The sequence below is a fragment of the Capra hircus genome, chromosome 2 (genome assembly GCF_001704415.2).
Source record: "Capra hircus breed San Clemente chromosome 2, ASM170441v1, whole genome shotgun sequence".
Taxonomy (NCBI): Eukaryota; Metazoa; Chordata; class Mammalia; order Artiodactyla; family Bovidae; genus Capra; species Capra hircus.
The window spans coordinates 135,484,289-135,511,750 of NC_030809.1; the positions used below are offsets into that span (position 1 = coordinate 135,484,289).

The 27,462-nt window shown below is 38.3% G+C and overlaps 1 protein-coding gene across 6 annotated transcripts; it reads right to left on the reverse strand.

Moving 5' to 3' along the window:
• Window positions 412–24,103, reverse strand: NIPA2 (non imprinted in Prader-Willi/Angelman syndrome 2). Of its 6 annotated transcripts, XM_018066019.1 has the most exons (9): window positions 23,800–24,103; window positions 22,909–23,042; window positions 19,660–19,830; window positions 18,979–19,096; window positions 13,306–13,536; window positions 11,528–11,584; window positions 5,471–5,561; window positions 4,157–4,317; window positions 1,793–2,514 (listed from the first exon to the last, which is right to left on the reverse strand). In XM_018066019.1, exons 5-9 carry the CDS (start codon window positions 13,442–13,444, stop codon window positions 1,880–1,882), a joined length of 1,083 nt encoding a protein of 360 aa, XP_017921508.1. In that variant the 5' UTR covers window positions 13,445–13,536; window positions 18,979–19,096; window positions 19,660–19,830; window positions 22,909–23,042; window positions 23,800–24,103; the 3' UTR covers window positions 1,793–1,879. The 6 variants fall into 6 exon arrangements, with proteins under 6 accessions (XP_005675867.1, XP_017921508.1, XP_017921516.1 ...); XM_018066027.1 differs by lacking the exon at window positions 19,660–19,830; XM_005675808.3 differs by lacking the exons at window positions 19,660–19,830; window positions 22,909–23,042.

Genomic DNA, 27,462 nt, shown 5'->3' on the forward strand with positions numbered 1-27,462 from the left:
GTACTTTCCCACTTGCTCGAGTGCACAAACCAGGCTAGAAGTCCAGGTCACCTGCAGCCATGAAGGAAGGGACAAGATCATGATGGTAACTTCTATATGGTTTTAAAAATATTAATAGCAAAGTCCAGGTGCATTATCTATGGCACCAAAAATAAAGTCTGTGAACTACTTGGTTTTACTGTTTAACCTTAAGATAAAACAGAACTATTTTAGAAAAAGTAACCTAAAAATGTTGCTTGTGGTAATGTGAAATAATAACCCTGGGGCCAGTATTCTGCAGATTAAGAGGTAGTATCTGTGCTCACCCTATAATGGAAGTATAGAATATGAAAAATTAACGAGTAAATTTAAATAATTCATGAGTTTTATAACACTTAATTATAAACTAAATAAAAATTTTACGTGCTGTAAGATGTTAAATAATTACAAATTTATTACTATAAAGCTATGCATTCTCAATGAGGGCAATATCACACCCAAAGGGGTGAAAATTGGTTTTCATCTGTTGTGTACAAAACACAGATATAGTTACGGTTTTGTACATAAACAAATATAGAGTATATCTGTGGTATTAAAATTACATGGAGAGAGGCAGTTAGGAAAAAAATGTCTACAGAGGCTCCTTAGAAGATCAATAATAAAATATTGGGAAAATGGAACATGTTTCAGAGACCTGGAAAAATGTCAACTCTGCCTTGGTAAGGCCAGTGAACAGTGAACCTCCCATGGGTGGCTACTTACACAGTAGACCAAGCTTTGTGACTGTGGGCAGGACCAACAGAATGGAAACAGGCCTAAGTTCTTCCTACCTAGGTGGGAATGAGTTGTATTTTTGAGGCCAATTGATGACAGGTTTTGAAGCTGGACAGAGGTTCATTACACTGTTATTTTTTGCACAGGTTTGATGTTTTCTGTAAACATTTTTTTCACGGACATTTTAACAAAACCAAAATAGTCGTCCAAACTCTTAAGCAAAAATAAGTGCTACAAAGAAATTATGTTTTACAAACACCATTTGTTCTAAACATTCAGACTGAGATCTTTTCAGTTTTATTTCAACGTGAGCTAAATTTAAGAATTTATCCTAGTCTTCTGACTTTATTTTCCAGTGTTGTTAGAAGAGCTAAATGACAATGTAACTCATTACGAAAATAAATGGAAAAGTACAAGAGCTGATGTAAAATGGTAATCAAGGGTCCAGCCATCAAGGGATTAGAGTAACTGAAGAAGAAAGCCAGCCAGGCTGTAGTCTGACAAAGGATGTGCTGATTTAACAAAGTGTCATCTAGGAAGGCCATCAAATGTTCATGGTGGCAACTCCCAGCCTGAGAAGTACTTCCATGCAGTGATTTCCTACCTTTTTTTGTTTGTAAGTTTCCTTCATTTAATAATTTAGGTGTCTCTTAAATTCATAGTTCAAAATTTAAATAATTCATTAAATAGGAGTCATTTTTATAGGTAAGATAAATTACAGGATAAAGTATTGAGTTAGTTTTGTTTTTGTTTTAATCAAAAAGCCTTAAAATGATCAGGGATTGATAAGAATGGGCATGAAAAATGTACATTTCAGACTTTCATTACCAGTGGGGAAAAAAAGCCTTTTTATAGACCTAAAACTGTCATTACTGCATTTAGATTTTGGTGAAGGAAAATTTAAAATAACTCTACAATAATACAGTGTTAATAGAAATTGGCCATGTATTGAGTCATCATTTAAACATAAGTAATTTCTTGGTCCAAATTAGTGAAACCTTAAAAAAAAAAAAAAAAAGATTGTCTCTAGAGAACATCATCATTTGAGAGCAATGCTTTTTCAGACACATTCTGATACTCAGATTCACTTTTTTATAACAGTTACAGATTAATTACATCTTTCTTCCTAAAAAGCTGTCAGATTTCCATTTCTTCGGGAGATATTTTCAGCAGTGTGTTGTTCAATTCCACAGGTTAAGCTCTCTTCATTATTATTAAGAACTTCATACATACTAGAAAGACTGCCATTCACTGCTTTTTCGTCTTTCCAAAAAGACACAGGCAGACTTGAGAGACTAAAGCTGACGTCTTTAAAGGCATGCAACAAGAATATTCCCACAATGATTGTAAAGAAGCCACTCAGAGTACCAATGACATCATCAACAGGCATATCTTGCCACTCCTTAAAAAGAATAGCTGAACAAGTTAAAACTGATGTTGTGAAGAACACATAATATATTGGAGTCACGATAGAAGTGTTGAATATGTCCAGGGCCCTGTTTAGGTAGTTAATCTGTGTGCTTACACAGACTATAAGGCTCAGCAGCAGGATCCAGGTCAGGGGATGTTGTAGCACAGGTTTTCCAGCAAACAGCTCTTTGATAGCAATGCCCAGGCCTTTAGCACAGGAGACTGAAACTGCTCCAATTACAGAGCAGATTGTGATATATACAAGAATGTTTGTCTGTCCATGCCGAGGTCCCACCACAAAGATTAATATCAAGGACACAATGACCACAAGTGTTGCAAAGACCACAAAACCTGGAGGAGGCAAAGAAAAATTATATTTAGTTAAATGTTTAAGTACTTGATAAGAAGGAGAAAAGGTGTGGTCCTAAAATAAAAATCAGCTTTTGCTGCCCCAGCAAAAACACAGCCATAATAATTCAGGTAAATGCACACACTGGGAGATTACGCTTCATAGTCACGAATTATTATACTACTAGCATTTTTAAAGTGGCATCTTGAGCCTCGTAATTATACAGATATCCCTTAATTAACATGGGATTGAGTTGCATGGATCCAATTATACATGGATTTTTCCAATAAATACAGTACAATACAATCTGAGGGCTAAACCTGTGGATGCGGAATCTCAGACATATAGGATGGGCTGTAAGTGGGTTTTCTCATATCCCTAACCTCTGTGTTGTTAAAGGGTCAAATGTATATATATCAAAGAAAACAGTATCAGGCTGACTCACAGCCATCCATCCAAGAACACTGCCCTACTTCCACCCACTGGGATGCTCTAATTCCAATAACAGGTATAATACAATCAGAATAATCAGAAACCAGTGGAGAGAAATTATGAGATGACCTTGAATGCTCAATGATTTGTAGATGCTAAAGAACATTTGTCTAACAGGAGCAAATTTTTAACATATTTAGGGGCCAACCACAGGGGTAAAAAATCAATAAGAGAACTTGACAATAACTGTCGGGATCCAAGTTAGATAGGAGACTTGAACCCAACATGATAATAGCTAGTGACTGTGCAGCACTACAGGTCAGACACTTTTCTTAGCAATTTGTATCAATTCAGTCATTAAATTCTCACAACTACCCTGTAATATAGACACTGTCATTTGCAATTTTAAGATGAGGAAACAGAGCAGTTGTTTCATCTTTCAACTCCTCGAATTCTAGTAATATGATTTTACAGAAGGAAACACAAAAATAAGAATTTGTAAGGAGATGATAGAAACATCAAAGCCAAAAATCAGAAGATAATAACTGATAACAGCAGATTCAAGACAGCTGAATCCCACATCAGCAGTGATCAAAAATTAGAAAGTGACTCGGTGTGCTACAAAGAATGCTCTGAAGATACAAACTACCTCTAGAAGTGGGTTGAAGAGGAGACTAAAAACAGAAGGCCTGGCTAAAGCCTTTTCAAAGAGCACTGAGACCACGTCAGATCCCGGCCCAGTTCTGAATATCTCAGTGACTGGTCCCCTTGCCACAGTGTATGGGAGGACCCCAGACCAGCTGAGTGTGTGGGGGCCTCACTAAAATCGGGGGCTGAAGTCAGGCATACGTCTGATGGTAGCCATCTCCTCTTCCCCACTCAAATCCTAGGATGCTGGCAAGCCAGATAGGAAACTTGGCTGGGAATCTGACCAGCTCAACTCGCAAGGCAGTCAAGGATCATTAGAGAGGGGCCAAAACAAACAGAAAAAGTCTTTGTTAGTTCAACGTAGACAGAGGGAAACTTCAAAGACAATAATAAAATGAGAGGAATCAAAGCAGTCAAAATCTGAAGTAAAAGGAAGTACCCTGAGGTAGCTAGAGAAAGACCACACAAAGCAATGAAGATCCAGCGCAGCCAGAGAGAAATAAAAATTACTCCTGAAAAAGAGTAAAATACAGTAAGACTAATAAAGTTTTTATTTTTTCATACCTGGATCTCCTAGCTTGTGAGACATTTCATTTAAGGTCTCAATCTCCTCTTCTTTTGGAGCATGAATAACCATAACTGTAGACCCCAGAATACTTAGCAAACATCCAATTTTTCCATGAAGATTAAGTCTTTCATTTAGAAAGTAGGAAGAAAGAATGGCACTAAAATGGAGGGAAAGATGGAGGATTATTACACAGTCAGCTACTTTTCTCATTTTTAAATATCAACACAACTTAAGAATTGCTGAACTCAAACTAAAACACTGAGCTTATAAAGATTCTAGCTTTTAGCCAAGGTAAAGAAAATGCACATTCAATCATAAAATGAAGTTTCTGGAAACTACCTGCTTCATCATACTCTAAACCAGAATAGTTACCATCTTTCTACTGTAGGACATCAATATGAAATTTTACAATAAACAGAGCTATGATACAAATTTAAGAATCTAGGTCCATTTGGACCTATTTGCTCAACTTTATCCTTACTGAGTGATGAATCCATCATATATTTTCATTTAATTCCATATAACTTGCCTATTAATGATCAAGTTTTAATATTTTATAGCTAGTTTTATTGAAATCTTAAAAAAGTATAAACCTATAATAATGGCATAACAAAATTAAGAAAAGACATTTCCATAATAAATATTTATTATACATAATACATAAATAGCATCTTGTATCTTTATATATTATACAATTTCTTGAAAATTATATAATTTTGCATGCAATATAGATTTATATAACTATTAATGTTAAAAAATATTTATATAACTATTAATGTTAAATACCTATCAATCAACCAACTTCGGGAATACTAGCCAAAATCCAAACTTCAATATGGGCTTAGCTGTTTTGGCTAATGATTAAAACAACAGAAACAGGACAAGTCTTGGACTGTTCCTTCCAAAAAAGTGTCCCAGGCCAGTCTTCAACCTTGCTCCAATCAATTACTTTCTAGAGAAGGTATAGAGATCTATTCATCACCAGACACCACCTACCAAAGTATACATATGTCAAATGATAAATATTGTAATGAATACAACTTGGAATTTTAAAATACTGCAATTAAAGTCGAACTAGTATTGACTCTAAACACAAACAAGACTAAGCATAAAAGCATTTTCTCCCACAACTTGTTAGCTGGCCTATGCACAGAGAATAACATTTCAAAAGCAAACTACTACACAGCATAAAAAAGTCTCAAGGCTGTTTAAATATAAATTAAACTGAGCATGTGTAATTAGCAGGTACTGAATACCTTACAGATGAAACGTTAACTGCTGTTTCTACACGTGAAGAGCAGGGTCCTCACCTTACTAGGACACTGAGTGCTCCTAATGGAGTCACTAGGGTGGCTGGTGCAAAGGCATATGCAGCAAAGTTGGCCACCTCGCCAGCTCCCACTTGGAGAAAGACAACAAAAGAAAATGTTCAGGTAGGAACATATTCAGTCAAAACAGAAAAGGCTGCATTTCACATACATTTTTTAACACACTGTTTTAATTGTTATTCATAAAGGTTTTCCTGTAAATTATCAACATTAGAATAGAATTCAAACCAATTAGAAACAATAGAAACCTATAATTTTAACGGAAAATATCTAATTTCTATGTGGTTTTTTTTTTTTTTTGGTTGGGCTGCATGGCTTGTGGGATCCTAGTTCCCCAACCAGGGATCGAACCAGGGTCCTTGGCAGTCACAGCACTGAGTCTGAATCACTGGGCTGCCAGGCAATTCCCCTGTGTATGGGTTTTTTTAATTAAAATTATAGTATTTATATCCTATGACAAAAAAATCAGCTTCAACAGATATAAAAGCCTTTTTTAGTAGCTCTTTTCTTTTTTAAAACCCAACTGTTACATTCAAAAGATATTCTTGGGTTGCTACTATGTGTCAGATGTTCTAGGATGAGGAAAAATAAAGATACTGCTCACCTAAGACATTTTAGTGAACAAAAACAGACAAAACATACAAATGAAGTAAAGTGCTGTTCAGAAAACAAAGCAAGGGAAAGGAATGAAGAGCTGGTGACAGGCAGATAATGTTGCCAGGCAAGGGTGCTTGGATAGAAAGTTCTGATCAGTCAGATATGGAGTGAGGGATTTACCAGCAGCTATGTGGGTGAGGAAAATGGAGAGACATCCCAAGCAGGAAGAACAAGTACAAAATTTTGACTCATGACCATGTCTGGCATGTCTGAGCAGCAAGGAAGCCTGAGTGGTTCATACAAAGCAAGCATGCGGGGAGTGGCTAGCGAGAGCAGGACCTTTGTCTCTCAATGGATTTCATCTGAGCTGAAAAGCCACTGAGGAATTTTAGCAGGGGAGGGACATGTGATCACATAAAATCACTCTTGGCTAGTTTTCCAAAATGGTTATGCTAAATTTCACCTAGCAGTGTCTGAGAGTTTCCTGTTTCTCACTCTCCCCAGCGTTTGCTAATCTGTTAATGGGAAACAGGATTATTTTATCATGCTATGAATTTGCATTCCCCTTTTTCATATGTTTATTAGCCAAGTTAAATCTTTCAGTGAAGTAAGGGCTTCCCTGGTGGGTCAGAGGTTAAAGCATCTGCCTCCAATGCAGGAGACCTGTGTTCGATCCCTGGGTCGGGAAGATCCCTGGAGAAGGAAATGGTAACCCACGCCAGTATTCTTGCCTGGAGAATCCCATGGACGGAGAAGCCTGGTAGGCTAACAGTCCACGGGGTCGCAAAGAGTTGGACATGACTGAGCGACTTCACTTCACTTTTTTGGGTTTTTTACCAGTTTGTCTATTAGGGTATTTGTTTTCTCTTATTGATTTTAAGTAATCCTTCATATATTTTGAACACGAATATTTTCGCAGCTTCAAAAAAAGTCTTTGCTATTTCCCCACTGTGGTGTTTACTATGGGCTTGCCAGGTGGCTCCAGTGGTAAAGAACCCACTTGCTGATGCAGGAGATGGAAGAGATGCCTGGGTTGGGAAGACTCCCTGGAGGAGGGCATGCCAACCCACTCCAGTATTCTTGCCTGGAGAATCCCAAGGACAGAGGAGCTTGGTGGGCTTCAGTCCATAGGGTCGCAGTCAAACATGACTAAAGTGACTTAGCACCAAGCAATTGTTAGTTCTGCCATTTTTTTTGGCTTAGAAATCCTTTATCATCTTATCATCTTTAATTCACCTAAATTACTAATTTGAAATGGTTTTAGTCATGAATAGCTAAATTTTACTGAGATAATCATATATTTTTTCTCCTTCAATTTAACACAGTAAATTACAGTGATTTGTTTTCCAAGATTATGCCAATTTTGCATCTGCAGAATAAATCTAACTTGCTCATATTATTTTGTTTGTGATTTTTACATATAGGTTTGTGAATGAGACTAGACTTTATTTTTCCCATCTTATTCTGTCCTGATCATGTTTTGGTATTAGGATTATACTAGCTTTTTAAGAAGAGTGAGGGAACCCCCTTTTTCTATTATTAAGAAACTTCTTAAAACAATTATTTCTTCTTTAAATGACTGTGTAATTTACCTATGAAACCATCTGGGCTCAGGATTTAGTACATGCAAAGGTTTTAAAACTACAGCTTCAACTGGGTTAAGTTAGAGGAGTATTCCAGTTTTCTATTTCCTCATGAGTATTGATAAACTTTACTTTTCCATAAATTTTATCTATGTTTTTTATCAATTGGATAACTGGATGTTTTTCATAATATCCTGTTAATCTCTATGAAACCTTAATTACATCACCTAGCTATTCTATCTTTTCCTTTTCTTGATCAGTTTCAACAACAGGTTTGTCAAGTTCATTATTCTAAGCATTGACCCAAATGTTGCTTTAATGCCTTGTTTTTCTAAATACTTTTAGCTCTTCTCTTTACTCCTTCTATGGTTTATTCTACAATTCTTTTTCTATTTTCTTCAACTAGATGCTTCATCTTTCAATTACATTTATTTGAAACCATAAATTTTACTCTACTTCAGTTATATTCCCTAAGTTATGATATTTTGTATTCTGTATCAACATATTGAAGTATTGTTTAAATTAAACATAATTTTAAAATATTTTCTAATTTCCATTCTGACTTCTTTGAACCACAAACCTGTGGTTTAAAAGCGTATTTCTAAATTTCTACATGTATTTTTCATGTTATATTTTTGTTATTGCTTTCTAATATAATGATAATGATCTGTGAAAAACTTAATTTAATTATTTGAAAATTTTCAAGACTGGCTTTATGGTCCAGCAAATAGTTCATTTGCATCAATATTCCATATGCACTTGAAAATAATATAGACCTTTAAGTTGCTCACTGAGTTCTGTGAGTTAAGTTAAATCTATCACCTTAAGAATTTTACTCTGCCTATCCCATCAACTGCTCAGTGTCATATTAAAATCTCACTATATGAATTTGGATTTGTGTATTTCACCTTGCTGTTCTGTGTTTCAAGGCCATGTTATTATTTTATTTATTTACGGCTGTACTGGGTCTTCACTGTTTGCCTAAGCAAACATTCTTCAGTTTTCGGTGCATGGGGGCTGCTCTTTGTGGTGGTGCACAGGTTTCTCCTTGCAGTGGCCTCTCGTTGCAGAGCACAGGGTAAGGACTTAGGAGGTGTTGATATATGAGCTAAACTGCTCCACGGCATGTGGGATCTTCCCAAACCAGGGATCAAACCCATGTCCCCTGCAATGGCAGGCAGATTCTTATCCACTGTGCCACCAGAGAAATCCTCAAGGCCAATATTATTAAATAAAGTCAGGACTGATAAAACCTCCTGAGTTGAACCCTTTGTTTTTAAGAAATAATCTTCTATCTCCAGTGCTGTTTTGCTATGAAGTATATTTTTTCTAAAACAATAATAGAAATGTGAAGTTTCTTTAGGCATGTTCTTCCATCCTTCTCTTCCAGCCATTTTATATCCTCATGTTTTATAGTTTACCTTACAACAGGCATGCAGTTTTTTTATTATTTGTTTTTATAAATCCAATAGAATAATCTTTGTCTTTAACTGGGCCATTTCATGCACAGTAGTTGATAGACCTGGATTTAAATATACCTGTGGCTGATTCATGTTGATGTTTGGTAGACACCAACACAATACTGCAAAGCAATTATCTTTCAATTAAAAATAAAATTTAAAAGTAAGTTAAAAAATAAATATACCACATTTTAAAAGATTTTCAAGAGTTTAAAATTAATAATGTAATACTTCAAATATTCAGAAAAACAGAATAAAATATAAATGACAGCTATATATCCACCACCTGAATGGTATCACCCTTCTTAGAGCAGTTCACAAGTTCTCTTTCAAAAGCTGCCTGCTATGGAGTCTGTAGTTACCTCTAGGGCAGAAGTATTTCCAGCTGATCCTGAGCTTTATGCGTTTCCCTGATGCTGGCTAGGTAATTCTTAACTATCATGTTGGCTCTTTAATGCTTTTAAGAGGATGCTTTTTTATATCCTGTCCAGTCTTTCAACTTGTTTTCAGCAAATCTTATTAGTTTCATCTTCAGAACACATCCAGAATGCTACCACTTCTCACCAAACTAACTGCCATTACTCTGGGTCCATGCCATTATCACCTCTTACCAAATTATTTCAATGGCTTCTTACCGGTTTCTCTGCTTTTGCCCCTACGCAGTCTATGCCTCAACACAGCAGCCCAAGAATTCCTATTAAAACCTGCGTCTGTACATGTTACCCGTTTGTTCAAGCCTCCAGTAATTCCCCATCAAACATAAAAGTCAAAGTCTTTTCTGTGACATACAAAGCCCCATGTAATCTAGGCCCTCATTACTTCCCTAAATTAACCTCAACCACTGCCCTGCACTCCCACTCCCTTACTATCCTTACCTCTTTCATGGTTCCTGAGGTTTTAGTAGTAATCCAGTGCTGTACAACAAAGCACCCCCAAAACTGGCAGCTTAAAACAACAAATGTCAGCCATGTTTTCTGTTGGCCAAGACAATGATTTCTCATAGTTTCTGCTGATCAGCAGATACTTCTCAATCAGGGTCTTTCAAAAGGTTGCAGTCGAGATACCGTCTGGAGCCTGTGCCTTGCCACAACCTGGAGGACTCACATCCAAGGTAACTCACATGACCAGTAAGTCAGTAACTGAGTGTAGCCTGGGGACCTCTCCTCAGGGTGACTGTCCTCCAGCACAGTAGCTGGCTTCAGAATGACCAATCCAATCAATCAAGGCAAAACCTTAATGCCTCTGATGACTTAATTCACAAGTCATCAACTCTGTTGTATACCTTGATCATATTGCATTAATTCAGTGTGAGAGGAGATAATACAAAGTTGTGACTATCAGGGAGCAAGAAGCTTTGCAGGCTATCTTGGGTTCTGCCTACCACATTTTAACCTGCCAGGCATGGTCCTGCTCGCTGTCTTCATGTTTTATTATTTCCTCCTGCTTAAAATGTTCTTCACCCAAATACCCATATGGTCAGTCCCTCACTTCCTTTATCTTTTACTCAAATCTTATCTTTCCAATGAGGCCTGCCCTGGCCCCTCAACTAAAATATAAACCTATCTATCCTTCATCTTACTGCATCCCTTCTCCACGCACTACTAGCAAACAGCAGCATCTATCACTAACACACAGGTTACCTTTACTGTTGTCCACCTAGAAAGCAAAGTCTCCTATGGGTAAGAGTTTCTCTCTTTATTCTGTTTATTCTATCTCCAGCACCTAGAACACCTGACATACAAAAATAAATGATCAAGAAGTATTTGCTGAATGAATAGTTAAATTGTCTCTTTGTTATTTCAACTGCTCTTAGAAAAAAAATTTACATAATTCAATCCTGAATATTTTGAAAGCTCAGCGTCTCAAGGATCACTCTTTCTTCGTACCTTTTAAAAGACAATCATCAGAGCCCCCTCGCCTGCCCCCTTGTACCCCTCACAAGCATCCTACACTAATAAACCTACTTCTTGACTATCAAAAAAATAATACATAAATACATAAAAATCATCAAAGTATGCATGGAAGTCTTAGCAAATGCATACCTCCTTTCTAATTTGGAATGAAAATCAATGGAAGGACAGGAATTAAAAACAGGATGCTTTCTATGATCTTTCACTTTCAAAATCACCTTAAACTGAGCATAACTTTTAAAAATACATATATATGTCAGGCATGTTTTAATCAGATAGACAAAAGTTTTCTCATCCAAATTAAATAAACTATTAAACTGTTAAGTGACTTATACAGGCTTAAATTTTACATATTTTGAGTTTTGTTCATCAAAAAAACCCAGAATTTAAAGTTTTAAAATTTTCTGGTAATATAAGGCTGTAAAATAGTATAAATAAATATTTCAATATACACCTATAGTATTTTCTTGAAACATCCTCTATACATACTTGATAGCAGTCCGGCCCACCACAACCATTCTTTGAGATATGCATGGCCACCTTGACCTGTCAATGAAAACATATTTCACTTCTTTGGAAGATTATTAGACTTCAATGTATTTATGACAACAATTAGTAATGACAGATTTAAAAATATCATTTGCTTATTATTACTATATTGAAAAACGGTTTCATCATGATTACACTAGAGAAGGCAATGGCACCCCACTCCAGTACTCTTGCCTGGAAAATCCCATGGATGGAGGAGCCTGGTGGGCTGAAGTCCATGGGGTTGCTAAGGGGGGAACACAACTGAGCGACTTCACTTTCACTTTTCATTTTCATGCATTGGAGAAGGAAATGGCAACCCACTCCAGTGTTCTTGCCTAGAGAATCCCAGGGATGGGGGAGCCTGGTGGGCTGCCATCTATGGGGTCGCACAGAGTCGGACACTACTGAAGCAACTTAGCAGCAGCAGCAGTAGTAGAAGCATGATTACAAAGGGGAATTCTTATATAATATTTTTATGATTATCTTAAAAAAGGGGATGTGAGGATCACAACAATGTGAATGAAGGAGTTAAATCAATCCTTCTATTTCAGTTCATACTTCATGCTTTTGTTTTGTGAACTTACCTTCAATAAACAAAGTGAACCAATCAGAAATAGCCCAACTTCTAGTGAATTAGATAGCGGAGAAGCCATTTCAGTGTGGGTTAGCCCCACTTATGCGGTAGTAACCCTGGAGAAAGGGGTCCTTTATTGACCAGAACATAAAAAGATTGAGCACTGCTCACAGTCTGGAGCTTCCAGGATGTTCATCCTGCCTTTTCCTCTAGACCATCCTTCACTTTCCTCTAGACCAAACTAACAAAATTCGGAAGCAATCAGTACTTAAGCCACTATTCAAAAGAAAAAGTCAATGTGAATGAACCCCTTTGATAAGCATATCCACATGGAAAATGTGAGTACGTGACTTAGGAATGAGGATATACTTGTTCAAATAGTATATGCCAATACTTTCTCCTTTCTGCATGAAATCCAACTGAGGTCATTATTTTAAGAGCTTGATTAGGTATGGCTATAGAAATGGCACAGAAAGAAGGTAATTTTTTTTTTTTTTACTGCCAAAGCAGATTTTCCTATGAGAACAGAACTGGGTCTAAAACTGAAGCAGAGGCTGAATGACAGAACATGGCCAGAATGCAACATAAAGCTGGAAGCTGTTAGGATACACCAAAGTTAGAGGGAGCTCAATCACATCAGGCGTTTCCCAGGGGCTCATGGCTTGTCAGTAGTTTCTGGGGATCAACCTATACCACCAATCAGGATTTCACTCAACTGAGTACACTTCAACCTAAAGAAGCCAGCTCTCTTTCCTGCCAATTTGAGATCAGGAAGGAAAATGTCTAAGGAAAAAACAAACTTTTACTATCATTGACAAAAGAGCCTAGCCTTCGATAAGATTCTGATTCTATCCATACAACCTCATTTCCTTCTCTGCAGACTATCAAAATTTAAAGAAAGGGCTGGATGCTAATTGGGTATTGGTCCCTATTCCCACTTTGATAATAACTGCAAGAGTGAGTAGTTAATTTATTTTGACAACTTTTTTTCTTATTACAAAAGTGATTCTCTATAAACATGTACAATTCTTACAAAGTCCAAAGTTTTGAATATAGTCGCTAGGAATGAAGATATAGTCTTTTACAGTCAAAGAACCCAAATATCAATACAAAGGAACACACTGATACCATTTCAAAGTCACACAGGGCATAAATAACTTACCTGCTCTCATGGAGCCTTTTCTGGCAAGTCGCAGAAGGCCTTTTTTTTTCAAAATGAAACTCCCTCCAATGAAAATACTGGAACTCATAGCCAATCCCAGACCAATATAAAAGTCATACTTTCCATGCCCCTGGCTCATTTCGCTTGTTACTTAAAAAGCTACTGTGAATCACATTGATCAAGAACAGAGAAACTGTTGGTGCTGGAGGCAGGATGATGCAGTCTTCAAATCTAAAGAGGGAAAACAAAAGGAAATTTTCACAGAATGACAGGATGCATGATCACTGCAAAATTTTACTCTTTCTTTTCTCATAAAATAATAATACTTTTTATTACTACTATTAATAACATAAATATATTTACCATTTGTATTTAGCACTAATCTAATTATATATCCTCCAATTATGGAAAAAGATAGGATTGTGATATAAAACCAAACTTAAAAATTAGGACTTCCCTGGCAGTCCAGTGGTTAAAACTCCATGCTTCCACTGCAGGGGGCAATGGTTCAACCCCTGATCAGGGAACTGAGATGCTACATGCTGCGCAGGACAGCCAAAAAAGAAAAAAGACTGAACTCATAGAAACAGAAAACTCTGAAAGGTGGGGGTTAAGGGGTAGAGAAAGGGAGTGAAGGTGGTCAAAACATACAACCTTCCAGTTTTAAGATTAATAAGTGACATAGTTAACACTAGCCTATTGCGTAGGCTAGTGAATGTTGCTAGACAGTAGATCTTAAAAATTCTCATTACAAAAAAAAAAAAAAACCCATTTAGCTATGTGTGGTCATCGATGAACGTTAACTAAACTTACTGTGGTAATTATTTTGTAATATATACACTATGTGGTACACCTTAAACTAATACAATGTTACATATCAACTATAATTCAATAAAACTGAGGAAAAATAAAAAGTAAAACCATATTAAAATTGATTTTATAAACTCTGGTTTCCTATTTTAAAAATGTTTCCTGTCTTAGCTGCATAGTCCATAGTTAACAAACTTTCCTAAGAAAAAAACTCCTCAGAATGAAAATGAGGCATAAAAACACACAAATCTAGTTTACAAAAACATTTACCAATTTTACAAATGTGTCTTTTTGAATACTCTATACAAAGAAACAAAAAATTTTCTCAAGCATATATTTTCTTCTTAGAAATCTATGTAGATGTAAGTATATGGTAATTTATCTCTCATGTAGCCCATTCAGGAATGTGTATGGAGAAAGCAGATGTCGCATTACTCTGTCATAGCAGAGAACAAAGTCTAGCAGACAGATGTTTGTCAGGGTGTGTGTGTGGTACTCTTGGCCCTTTTAGAAAACAGGAGGGCCATGGAACCTAGAAGACTCACGCTGTAAGACCAGAAAGGATGCGTGGCTTACCAAAGACCACAGTGTTTTCAAAACAGCCAAAACTCAGAACTCTGCTGGCAAATGAACTAAATTGGGTAGAAAAGCAGAGGAAAAAGCACTTACTCAGCTACAAGGTTTACTACTGGTTATAACAAACTGCCAGCCCAACTTTCTGATATGTCTTGAGATTCTTTTTTTAGTCCCACAATTTAACAACTGCATCCCAGAATTAATCTACAGTTCAGTCAGGATCCTTAATCATTAACCTTCACTGACCAGCCAGATTTTTCCATTCTTCAGGTTACAGGTCTCTGGCCTTTAACTAAAGCAACTTAATTTCCTATCTTCCTAGCCCCTCAACTGCCTTATCCATCCACTCAAACAGGCTTTACTGAACATACGTTCTGTGCACTAAGCAGTATGATCAGCTGTTTGGATAAAATGGTAATAGCTTTTAGACTTCAGTGACAGATTATAATGGGGTTGGGAGGTAAGTGAAATAGGTGAGGGAGATTAAGAGGTACAAACTTTCAGGTACAGATAAATGAATCACTGAGATGAAACATACAACACGGGGAACATAGTCAATACCAATGTAATATCTCTTTATGGTGATAAGATGGTAACTAGGTTCATCATGGTGATCGTTTTATAACATAAAAATATCATAATTAATCCTGAAATGAATTTCTAAGGTCCCAAGCTGCTGAAATAGTGAACTAATTGCATCCTTAGGCAAATGATCTTAGTTTTCTGAATGTTGAGCTTTAAGTCAACTTTTTCACTCTCCTCTTTCACTTTCATCAAGAGGCTTTTTAGTTCCTCTTCACTTTCTGCCATAAGGGTGGTGTCATCTGCATATCTGAGGTTATTGATATTTCTCCCAGCAATCTTGATTCCAGCTTCTGCTTCTTCCAGCTCAGCGTTTCTCATGATGTACTCTGCATGTAAGTTAAATAAGCAGGGTGACAATATACAGCCTTGACGTACTCCTTTTCCTATCTGGAACCAGTCTGTTGTTCCATGTCCAGTTCTAACTGTTGCTTCCTGACATGCATATAGGTTTCTCAAGAGGCAGGTCAGGTGGTCTGGTATTCCCATCTCTCTCAGAATTTTCCACAGTTTATTGTGATCCACACAGTCAAAAGCTTTGGCATAGTCAATAAAGCAGAAATAGATGTTTTTCTGGAACTCTCTTGCTTTTTCCATGATCCAGCGGAAGTTGGCAATTTGATCTCTGGTTCCTCTGCCTTTTCTAAAACCAGCTTGAACATCTGGAAGTTCACCAGCCCTGGGTATTCTTTGGAAGGAATAATGCTGAAGCTGAAACTCCAGTATTTTGGCCACCTCATGCGAAGAGTTGACTCACTGGAAAAGACTCTGATGCTGGGAGGGACTGGGGGCAGGAGGAGAAGGGGACGACAAAGGATGAGATGGCTGGATGGCATCACGACTCGATGGACGTGAGTTTGAGTAAACTCTGGAAGACGGTGATGGACAGGGAAGCCTGGCGTGCTGCGATTCACGGGGTCGCAAAGTGTCAGACACGACTGAGCGACTGAACTGAACTGAAATGAAGCCAATGAGCCAATATAAAAGTGGTTCAAAATTTTTTTTTATATATTTTGTACTTGGAACATAGCATTATGGGTCAATTATACAATAATTAAAAAAAAAAAACTTTCAATACTAAACTTCCAGGTATGAAAAAATACCTTAAAAACAGTACTTACTGTAATTGCATAATAAAATTTGACAATTTTCTTAAACACAAAGGAATGAAACCCTCTGCTAGTTTTCACATCTAGTGGCTTAGTTTGAATCAATTCCCTTATTTCTCCTTCTTATTAATAAATATATGAAAATGAAAGAGAAGTTCTAAATCTATAATTAAACTGCTCTATCACCATAAGAAAAAAAAGATTATAACAAATAATCTTTTGTTATATATCTTTTGTTATGGTTCCCACCATACCCTACAACTTGTTTATCCATGTTTATGACTCAGTTACCCTCAGCAGAAGGCCAGCTTCTGGGCTGCTGCACAAGAGTCACCTTTATTTATCCTGTGTGCCAAGCTATCCGGCAATCTCAAAATATGTCAGATGTAATCTGGGTGAATACTGGTGAATGGAATCATATGATTGGCTTAAAAAATAAAGCTGGCTATTTATGAGTAAGAAAACCACTGCATCATTCTGCTTAGCATTCTAAAACGTAACCATGGTAAAACATAGCCTATAAACTGAAAAACTGTGAAAAGTTGTCAAAGTATGCTGGGAAGTGATAGTACCACATACAAATGAACATGCAAATATAACAATAACAATGGCTGGAAAATGAGAGTGAAGAAACCTAGCCACCACTAAACACTTCAGCCTACTTGGCAGATATATTCTCCTAATGAGCAAGAGTCATGTAACTGAAATGAACCCTCCTCCTTTAACCACTATGTTCATGGAACAACGTTCTTAATTACCATACAAGTTCAAGAGTCTGAATATCCTAGAATCAATAAAACAGAACCTTGTTATCTGCAAGGACCATACTCAGAAACAAGCCAAGCTTATCTATAATTCCAATCCCATTATAAGGATAGCCTCACAGATCCTAGTGGCTTAGATGGTAAAGCGTCTCCCTGGGTTGGGAAGATCCCCTAGAGAAGGAAATGGCAGCCCACTCCAGTACTCTCGCCTGGAAAATCCCACCGACTGAGGAGCCTGGTACGTTACCTTCCATGGAATCGCAAAGAGTCGGACACAACTGAGCGACTTCACTTTCACAAATCCAAATTCAGACTTTATAAAACTGACCTTCAAATACCAAATGTGTAGCTACCAACTTACTAATATTTACTAGTGCTTAAAGTTGAGCGACTTCACTTTCACTTTTCACTTTTATGAATTGGAGAAGGAAATGGCAACCCACTCCAGTGTTCTTGCCTGGAGAATCCCAGGGACGGGGGAACCTGGTGGGCTGCCGTCTATGGGGTCACACAGAGTCGGACAGGACTGAAGCGACTCAGCAGCAGCAGCAAAATTAACTTTCCACTAAATGGCAAGTTACAAGTAATATAAGGTCTAAAATTAAGATCCAATATATTATGCTGCCTTGACACCTGGTAGAACTGGGGTGACCTAACCACAAGTTTCAGTCCTCCCCTACTCTGCTTTCATGGATACGTCCCAAAGTCAAACAGCCCTCCTTATCATGGAGACCAGGCACAATTCCTGCTTATCCCTGAGTAGTGAGCTTCACTGCCTTGACAGACTGCAGAATTATTAAAGCAAGCCAATCACACCCTCTTGCAGGAACTGAGGCACCCCTCAGACTCCTGCTTGCCTCACAGAGGTCCTGGTTCCTTACTCTGCAGCACGTGTGCAGCCCGGTGTAGTATGTGCTGTGCTCCTCCTAGACATGTCAAAGTGACTAATGAACTGCTGTCTAAGAAACTGGTCTCATGTGCCCAGTGTCTAATGTCATGGGGAGGAAATCTTCTGCAGCAACAAGGTGAAGAAGAGATGACTAAACCAACACATTAAGTCAGAATCTTATTTTATCCTATGATCACTGAAAGTTCACTGTTCTTAACTTTACTATGTCTATATATAAATTTTCTCTATATTTTATATAAAGTTGCATGATACTATTTAAAATCTTTTCCCCTCTTTTCTTTTTATTGTTACTGACTTATTGTGGAAAGCTTCAAGCATACAAAAGCAAAAAAGGATTTTTTTGATCAGTTGGGTCAATCTTATTATGCACATGGCTTTGGAGAGCTGTATCCCTCATCCCAAATTCATTTCCAAACACAGAATCATGGCTCCCTTCAGAAAAGTCATCACTGCCCAGACATACCACAGGCCCTCACATCCTTCTTTCCACTATGTAAGTGGATGCTCTTCACTTCAGGCCAGGTCACACTTCAAGTTGTGCTATAAAGACTTGTCCAGTACCTACAGCCCAAAGGCATTTTCTCTCCTGTGCAATTATTTTATTTACAGACAGGTTCATAAAATTTATTTCCCAATTACTATTCTATCTTTGAAGATAAATTCGACGTTTCTTAAAAACAATGACTAGTTATTCGTGGTGGTTTCCCCAGAAAAACACACTCACTTAAATACTGGCAAATCTGATTCATAAGCTTTTCTAAAATTAAGGTTATTTGTTGTATGTGTTTGTTCACTTACTGAATACACCAGTGTGTACATGGGTGGGGAAGGATGCCAAGTAACATAAAAGTTGCATAACATCAAGCTATAAAGTAGCCTTCAGCCACTAAACTAAGTAAATGAATCACCTCATTTGACTTACACAGCAATGAGTCAGAATCTGTTTCCAAGCACAGAGAAGTTCCTCCGTGCTACGTGGGGACAACAATGAACACCCAGAAGGATGTTCAACTCCCAAAGCAGCAGCCAATGATATAGATCTGTGGAGAATGTTACACAGAAAATGAAACAAAATTAAGGGGTCTAATCTAATGCAAAGAATGTGGATACAGAATAATGTAGAATAGGACTAAAAGATGGGTACGTTTTGATGCTCAATGAAGCGTGAAATTCAGAAGACTATCTTCATTTGGATTTGTTGTTAATGTTGTATAGCTTTTGACTATTGCATTTATGAATACAACTACATATAACATTTTAAAAACCATGTTGTATTTAGGTTATCTAATAGTTTATACAAAAATATTATTTTTTGTTCAATTAAAACAAAAAGAAAGAAAATGAACATCAGCATGAATGTCCTGAAAGGAATATTTGCTTCACTATTCTCAGACCTGGAAACGTTCTGTTCCCACTCTGTATAACTGAAGGTCAATCACAGCCAGGAGAGCCTGAAACAGAGATTATTTTTTATTTCTCAAGGATTCGCTTCAGGCCGAGCCAGATTTAAAAATAGTTAAACAAGAAAGCTTGCTAAGTTTCACTTCAACTAGGTTCCCAAACCAGAAATGACGAGTCCCAGGTGGTAACCTGCCCATCTTACCTCTTAGAGGGACTCAGGTCAAAGGTTCCAGTCCACTACCCCCGACTGTTACGGTTTTTTGTGGCAATCTGTTTAATAAACATATACTAAGCAGCACACGTCCCAGGCACTGGCGTCATAAAGATGACCAAAAGTTCCTGTCCTCAAGGATTCCACAGCTAAGTAAGGATTCTGAAAATAAACTATTCAAATTTTAAACACACTTCCAAATTTTAAAAACTTTTAGAATTTTCAGCTTGTTCTAACAGGCACTTGATTTTCATAATTGATTTCACTAATATCTATGAACACTTACACTGTTAACTTTCATCAAGTGCAATTATGTCAAAAATGAAATTAATACAGCTCAAAGAAAAAAAATTATGAAATTGGTCCACTTCCTTCCAAAGCACGAGAACATACAATTTAAGGAAGAGGAAAACATGGACCGGTATTCTAACACCTATATGAAAAGCCTGAAATAAGATTTGTTTTGGGAATTCCGTGGCAGTCTAGAGATTAGGACACAGTGCTTTCACTGCCCTGGCCCCAGGTTCAATCCCTGCACAGGGAAAGATTTTATAAATTGCAGCACAACCCCACGCCCCCCCCAAAAAACATGAAAAAAAGAAAAAGATTTACTTTGCAAAATGACATCAATTTCAAAGCTAGCTAACTTTAAAAATTATACCTATTTATTTAACAGTTTTAAACTTGTCACAGCACTTTTGACATTTCAGTTTCACAAGAGCTTACACATGATAATGTTAAGTAACTTCTCATGCAGCTGGTATAAGTAGCAGCCCTGGGATTAGAAAATGAGTCTCCTCATTCTCAGCCTTTTGCGCTTTCCATTAGTTTCCTTTTAGTCCCCAAGCTGGAACACAATCAAGGGGCAACTCAAACCAGATTCTCAGTGAAGGTCAGTCTTCATGCCCAGCCTGCTTCTCATGTCTGAACTGTGGCTTCACCATCTTTCATCACCCAAATACCCTACAACAGCCAAGGGGGCCAGATGGATTCTCTCTGAGAGAAGCCAGCCAGTGGCTGGCTACCCACTATTTACAGAAAGAATTCCAAATTTTGTAATCCAATATCTAAGACCTTTCACCATTTGCTCCAAACCTGCATTTTAAATCTCTACTTCCCAATGCTGTATTTCATATACTATGGCTCCACCCTCGGTCAACACGCTGCTGCCATTCTTTTTTTTTTTTTTTTTTTTAAATTTTTTTAAATTTTTAATTTTTTTTAAATTTTAAAATCTTTAATTCTTACATGCGTTCCCAAACATGAACCCCCCTCCCACCTCCCTCCCCACAACATCTCTCTGGGTCATCCCCATGCACCAGCCCCAAGCAAGCTGCACCCTACGTCAGACATGGACTGGCGATTCAATTCTTACATGATAGTATACATGTTAGAATTCCCATTCTCCCAAATCATCCCACCCTCTCCCTCTCCCTCTGAGTCCAAAAGTCTGGTATACACATCTGTGTCTTTTTTCCTGTCTTGCATACAGGGTCGTCATTGCCATCTTCCTAAATTCCATATATATGTGTTAGTATACTGTATTGGTGTTTTTCTTTCTGGCTTACTTCACTCTGTATAATTGGCTCCAGTTTCACCCATCTCATCAGAACTGATTCAAATGAATTCTTTTTAACGGCTGAGTAATACTCCATTGTGTATATGTACCACAGCTTTCTTATCCATTCATCTGCTGATGGACATCTAGGTTGTTTCCATGTCCTGGCTATTATAAACAGTGCTGCGATGAACATTGGGGTACATGTGTCTCTTTCAATTCTGGTTTCCTCGGTGTGTATGCCCAGAAGTGGGATTGCTGGGTCATAAGGTAGTTCTATTTGCAATTTTTTCAGGAATCTCTGCCATTCTTACTTATCCCTTTCACTCCTCTCTATCTTTTTTACATTATTCCTTTCATCTTTAAAGACCTACTTCAAAAAAGCACCTCCACAATGAAGCCCTGCTTGAATTCCATAAACCAATTTTTTTCTGAATGTGCTAACCTTTATTTTGAATCTTTCTTTGGACATTTTTCCAGCCTCTATTATGATTACTAATGTACATTATTTATACCCCCCTCACTGTGGCTCCCTATGGACAATGGTATGCTTACTTCATTTACTCAGTCAACAAATAACTGATTTACAGTAAATGAATACATACTATGTTCAAAAACATGGATACACAGTGAATACAGCAGACCAAAACCCTGCCCTTGTGGAGTTTACCTTCTGTTGGTAAATAAGAACATTAATTTGGAAGGTGGTGAATGATACAGTGAGAAGTAAAGCACGTTAAAGATATTGAGTAATCTTAAAGATATTGGGTAATATAAAGTAATTGGGTTCAGGGGCTTCTATTTTAACTAAGCTGGTTAGGAGGCCTATTGGAGAATGTAACATTGAGTAGAGGCTTGAAAGAAATAGTAAAAGAACAAAGTACAGAAAGAAGCAAGTGCAAAGGCACTAAGGCATGAGCAAGCACATAGTTTCTTAGGAAAAGAAAGGCTACTATAACTGGCACTAACTGAATCAGAGGGCTTCCCAGGTGGCTCAGTGGTAAAGAATTGGCCTGTCTAGCAAAAGATGTAGTTCGACCCCTGGCTCAGAAAGATCCCTAGAGAAGGAGATGGCAGCCCACTCTAGTATCCTTGCCTGGGAAATACCATGTACAGGGGAGCCTGGCGGGCTACAGTTCATGCACTAGCAAAAGAGTCCAACGTTGTTCAGAGACTAAACAACAAAAACTGAAGGAAGGTAGGTGGGATACTACAGAGAGCTGTATTCATACACTAGAAATATCCTCAAAAGAGTATAATTGTTTCTCATTATTATGTCTCCCTAATAGTAATAACTACCACTTACTGAACACCTCTGGAGGCACTGGTGTGATTGATACACATTAATTATAATCCACACAATAATGAGAAAAAGCTATCATTACCCCCCACCTTTTAGGTAAAGAAACCAAACCTCCCAGAGGTTAAATCTCAAGTAGAGGATCACAGAAAAGTTGCACAGCCTGAAATGGAACTTAACTGTCCACTGGACTCAACTTCTATACAGACTACCCACATCTAAGAGTTCTCATTATTTACTTCTGCTTGGTTTCCATTGCTTTAATTTTTTCCAGCCTCTCCTTGGGCTAATTATTTTTAAACATAGTAACTATAAATACTACGGAACCTAACTTTCCAATCCTATTTAGCAACAGTAATTATAAATTAAAATTTTAACTTACATGTAAGTTTAATATGGTCTCTTATGAATAAAAGGCTGGAAGAGGTTAGAGATGACTTATTCATTCTCATTTCCTCGTAAATAAAACCCTTTATTCTCATTTAAAGTTTTAAGCCCTGGCAGAGTAGCTCCAGCCTGGAAAGAAGAAAATACAGAAGTAGCAAAAGGAATGAATAGTTACTGAATACTTTTTTAAATTTAGCTAGTAGCCTCCATACTCATTTCACTTACCAACTAACATAAAACCTACTCAACTGAGCATAACATACTACTTCATCAGACAGCTTACTGGTATGAAACAAAGACTCTATTCTCTCATATTTATTGTTAGTACTTTAATAAAAAGTGTACTAACTGGGTTCATGGTACATAGGGAATTTCTAGAAACAAAACTAAAACATAGCGTGTAGTAAATGAACTGAAAAATCTAGAAAAGAGATTCAAGAGGCAAACACAAAATCAAAGGTATAATGAATTTTGTTCAGTCGTATGGCGAGAGAGGGTTCACTGACTTTATAAAAGTTAGGAAATTAAACAGGCCATGCTCAAAACGTTACAGCGACATCTAAGGCTTGTTCAACTGTCAATATCTCCGTTGTAGCTGAAACAATCTTTTAGAACTCATAACAAAATGAAAACTACTTTAATGAACTTAATGAACAAGCGCCCCGAAAATGCCAGGCAAGGTTTCTGTGGGATTTACTGGCAATCCAAATCACGGTGGAATTACTGGATTACGGGGGAAATTACTTCCATCTCAGAACACGCGTGGCTCAGTGTCTCCAGAGAAAAGAGGCGCCCCTGAGGAGTCCTTCCCGACCCAAGAGGGGCAGGCCTGCCCACAGTTAGCTCCTTCGCGCTTGCCTGAAATGAAGAAAAGTGGAGACCTCACCGAAGTTGGCTGGCCCGCCGCGCGGCTTCCCCTCCGCTATCCGGCCCGGGTCACCTCTGCTCACACCCCCACACAGGCCGCTCCGGCTACCCGCTCCTGAGCTCGCGCGGCCACCGCCTTCGTCTCCGTCCAGCGGGAGGTGTGAGCATCCAGGGCTGCAGCCGTGCGCACCGCTTCCTCCATGGGGGAGCGCCCGGGGGAACTTGTCCCAGACGACCTCCAGCCCCCACCACAGCCGCCGCCACCGCCGCCACCGCCGCCACCACCAGGACCTAAAGAGACAGCTAAAGAGAGCCTGGGCGCGGCCGAGTGACGCACGAGGCAGCGCGCGCACGCGCAGTGTGGCGCGGCAAACGCCCCGCCCCCGGCGCGCCTTCCGGAGAAGGAGCGGGACAGAGGAAAGTGGTCTGGATTGTTGGCTGACCAAGTGATCAAAATCAAATCAACATCAACATCAAGAAGTACCATGTGCGGTGAATTCCCACGCGCGGTTAGCACATCAAGCTATGTCTCTAAGCTATCCTAGGGAAAGGTGCTCCGAGAGGGCAAGGGCGGGACTAGAGTGAGACCCGGAGGCCCGGGCGAATAGGAGGAGGCCAAGGGGTGAAACCAAGTGCTGGGGGCGGGGCCGAGTTTGGCCTTCTCCGGGTAAGGCCTTCTCTTCCCAGATAGTAACTATCCGAAACTATTCGTTAAGTTCTTTGGGAGGGTTCATTGTTTGCTAAAAAGCCGACCTCCCGACACTTGGAAGGTTTATTTTTCATGAGATGCACGGGAAACCCACTGTTAAGCTGCCCTGCCTTGGCTTCTTCTGGAACGTAGGAAGTTCCTGGGACCCATGATAATCGTTTCGTCCAAAAAGGACGAGGAGGGCTCATTTATTAGAAACTAGAGGAGCAACAATGGCAATGGCTCCCCACTCCAGCACTCTTGCCTGGAAAATCCCACGGACGGAGGAGCCTGGTGGGCTGCAGTCCATGGGGTCGCTGAAGGTCGGACACGACTGAGCGACTTCACTTTCATGCATTGGAGAAGGAAGTGGCAACCCACTCTAGTGTTTTTGGCTGGAGAATCCCAGGGACGGGGGAGCCTGGTGGGCTGCCGTCTATGGGGTAGCACAGAGTCGGACACGACTGAAGTGACTTAGCTTAGAGGAGCAACTAGCTGGATCTGGAGTGAGACCTGCTAATAAAACAATAATACCTTGGTTACAGGTGCAATTCCTCTGGGGATATTTTTTCCAGTTTTTGACCAGATACGGGAACAGTATTATACCAAATTTAAATAATTTTGGGTGGGAATCTTTCTAAAATGAAGTCTGTGCTTATTTAGCCAGAAAATGCCAAATGAAATTTGCTTGTTTAGGACTGTAGTCTCATTGGACCATTATCTAGACTGCACAGTCCCTGACTACTCTGGTTTTGGTAACTATGCAGCTTCTAATTTAAAAGCTTTTAATCTTCCCAAAACTTGGCAACCCGAGAACTGTCCTTTCTGGAATTGGCTCAGAGGAACTTTTTTGTTTACTTTTTTGGTCTCACCTGTTGTATCTAGAGGACATGGTCAAATAAGCAATTACATTGACTATTGAACGATAGTTGACAAGCTGGTCTCTAATGATGCAGTAGAGTGTTAAAAATGGCTCTAATTCTGTGCCCATTCATGTGCCCACACATTTTGCAGAGTGGCTTTGCAGTTCTACTCCATCCCGACTCTGCCTTAGACAAGAAAATGTGGTGGTGGCCAGCCTAAATCATGATAAGAAGCCTGGACTAGTGGGCTGGAGGAGGAGACCAGGTGGAGCAGAGCACCTTGCAAAGCCACCTAACTGACCCAGAGAATAGACATAGAGCCAAGCTGGTTGAGGTTCACAAAACTGTCCTGTTGACCCAGAGATACATGAGAAAGAATAAAGGAATCTTCCATTAAGCCACTCTTTTTGACATGAATAGGTATGTAGCAATAACATAAATCCCAACAGGTACCTCTAGGAGGCAAGTGGCTGTAATGGAAGCAGTGGCTAGTTCGTATGAGCAAAAACGCTTCGAAACTATGTCGACCTAACATTTGCTCCTGCCTCTTTTCTGCCAGTATTGTAATCATACCAACTGAATGCTGCCTCCTCTAGTCATCTCTCTCTCTCATCACTGTAGCTCACAGACTCATCTCAAATTCAATATCTGAACTCACCACCCACCTGACTTATGTTTGCACAGTGTATTATTTTTATAAGTATATGTAATATTCCCTGCTAATGTGATACAAGCTCCTTAAATGCCCAGATAACTTCTTCAGCACCTGATGATGCACATCTTATATACCAGAAGTGTTCAAGCATTGATCATGAGATATTTTTAAACTTTTAAAAGTTGAATGTGTTTTCATATACTGCTAGTAGGATTGTAAAATGGTACAACCTCCTTATAAAACACTTTGGCAATTTCTTAAAAAAATTAAACACATGATCCAATGATCCCGCTGTTCAACTTCTAGGTAATTTTACCCAAGAGAAATGAAAGCATATACCATTAAAAGATATAATGTAAATGTGTATAATGTGAATATAAATGAACATTCAATAACACTTTTATTTATAATAAAAAAATAGAAACAATCTAAACGTCTGTCAATAGATGAATGGATGAACAACTATGGTATGTCCATGTCATGGAATACTACTGAGCAATAAAAGGGAATGAACTGTTGATACATGCTATAATATGGTGGCATGTCAAAGTAATTCTGATGAGTGAAAGAAGCCAGACCAAAGAGAGAGTATATATAGATTATTACATTCATATAAAATTCCAGGAACTGGATGGTAATATATAGCAATAGAAAGCAGATGAATGGTTGGGAGTAGAGGAGGCAAGGAAGGCAGACAGATTACAATGGGGTAAAAGGAAACTTTGAGAGTGATAGGTATGTTCACTGTTTTGCTCGTGGTGATGCTTTCATCATATGACATCATATATATTAAAACATACCAAGTTGTATATTTTATATATGTGAAGTTTATTGCATGTCAATCATACCTCAATAAAACTATTAAAATCTACTTGTGTCATTGTTATAGAAGTATAGGCAAGATTTATTAAGTAATATTTTTTTAAAAATCATGAATTAGTAGACCAAAATTACTTCCCATATATAAATTATCCTTCAATTACTCGCCTGCGTTTTGGTTTTGTTACCATAGATGTCAGCCAGAAACATGAGAGTACCATTTCAGATAATCTTTTAAATTTAGCTCAACCCCCTATTAGTAATTTTACCCTTTACGCTGAAAAGTAAATAATGACATTCTCTAGCATTTTAATAGCTTACTATTACATACATTTTCCAATTAATATTAGTTTACTCAAGGCCATAGGTAACTGACACATGTAGTAGGCATTTTCTAATACATTTGTTGGAGGAAGAGGGGAGAGCTCTCTGAAAAAGTAATAACTTGAAGTGAATTTTTGGGTAGAACACTAGGATATTTATTAAAAGCCAGATGTTGGCTTTTTTTAATATTTAATTATTTCAATGAGTATGTGACACTATTAAGAAATAACCACAGAATCCTTCAAAACTTGTACACACCCGTGTGTGTGCTCGGTTGCTAAGTCATGTTCAACTCTTTTGCAGCCCCGTGGACTGTAGCCCACCATGCTCCTG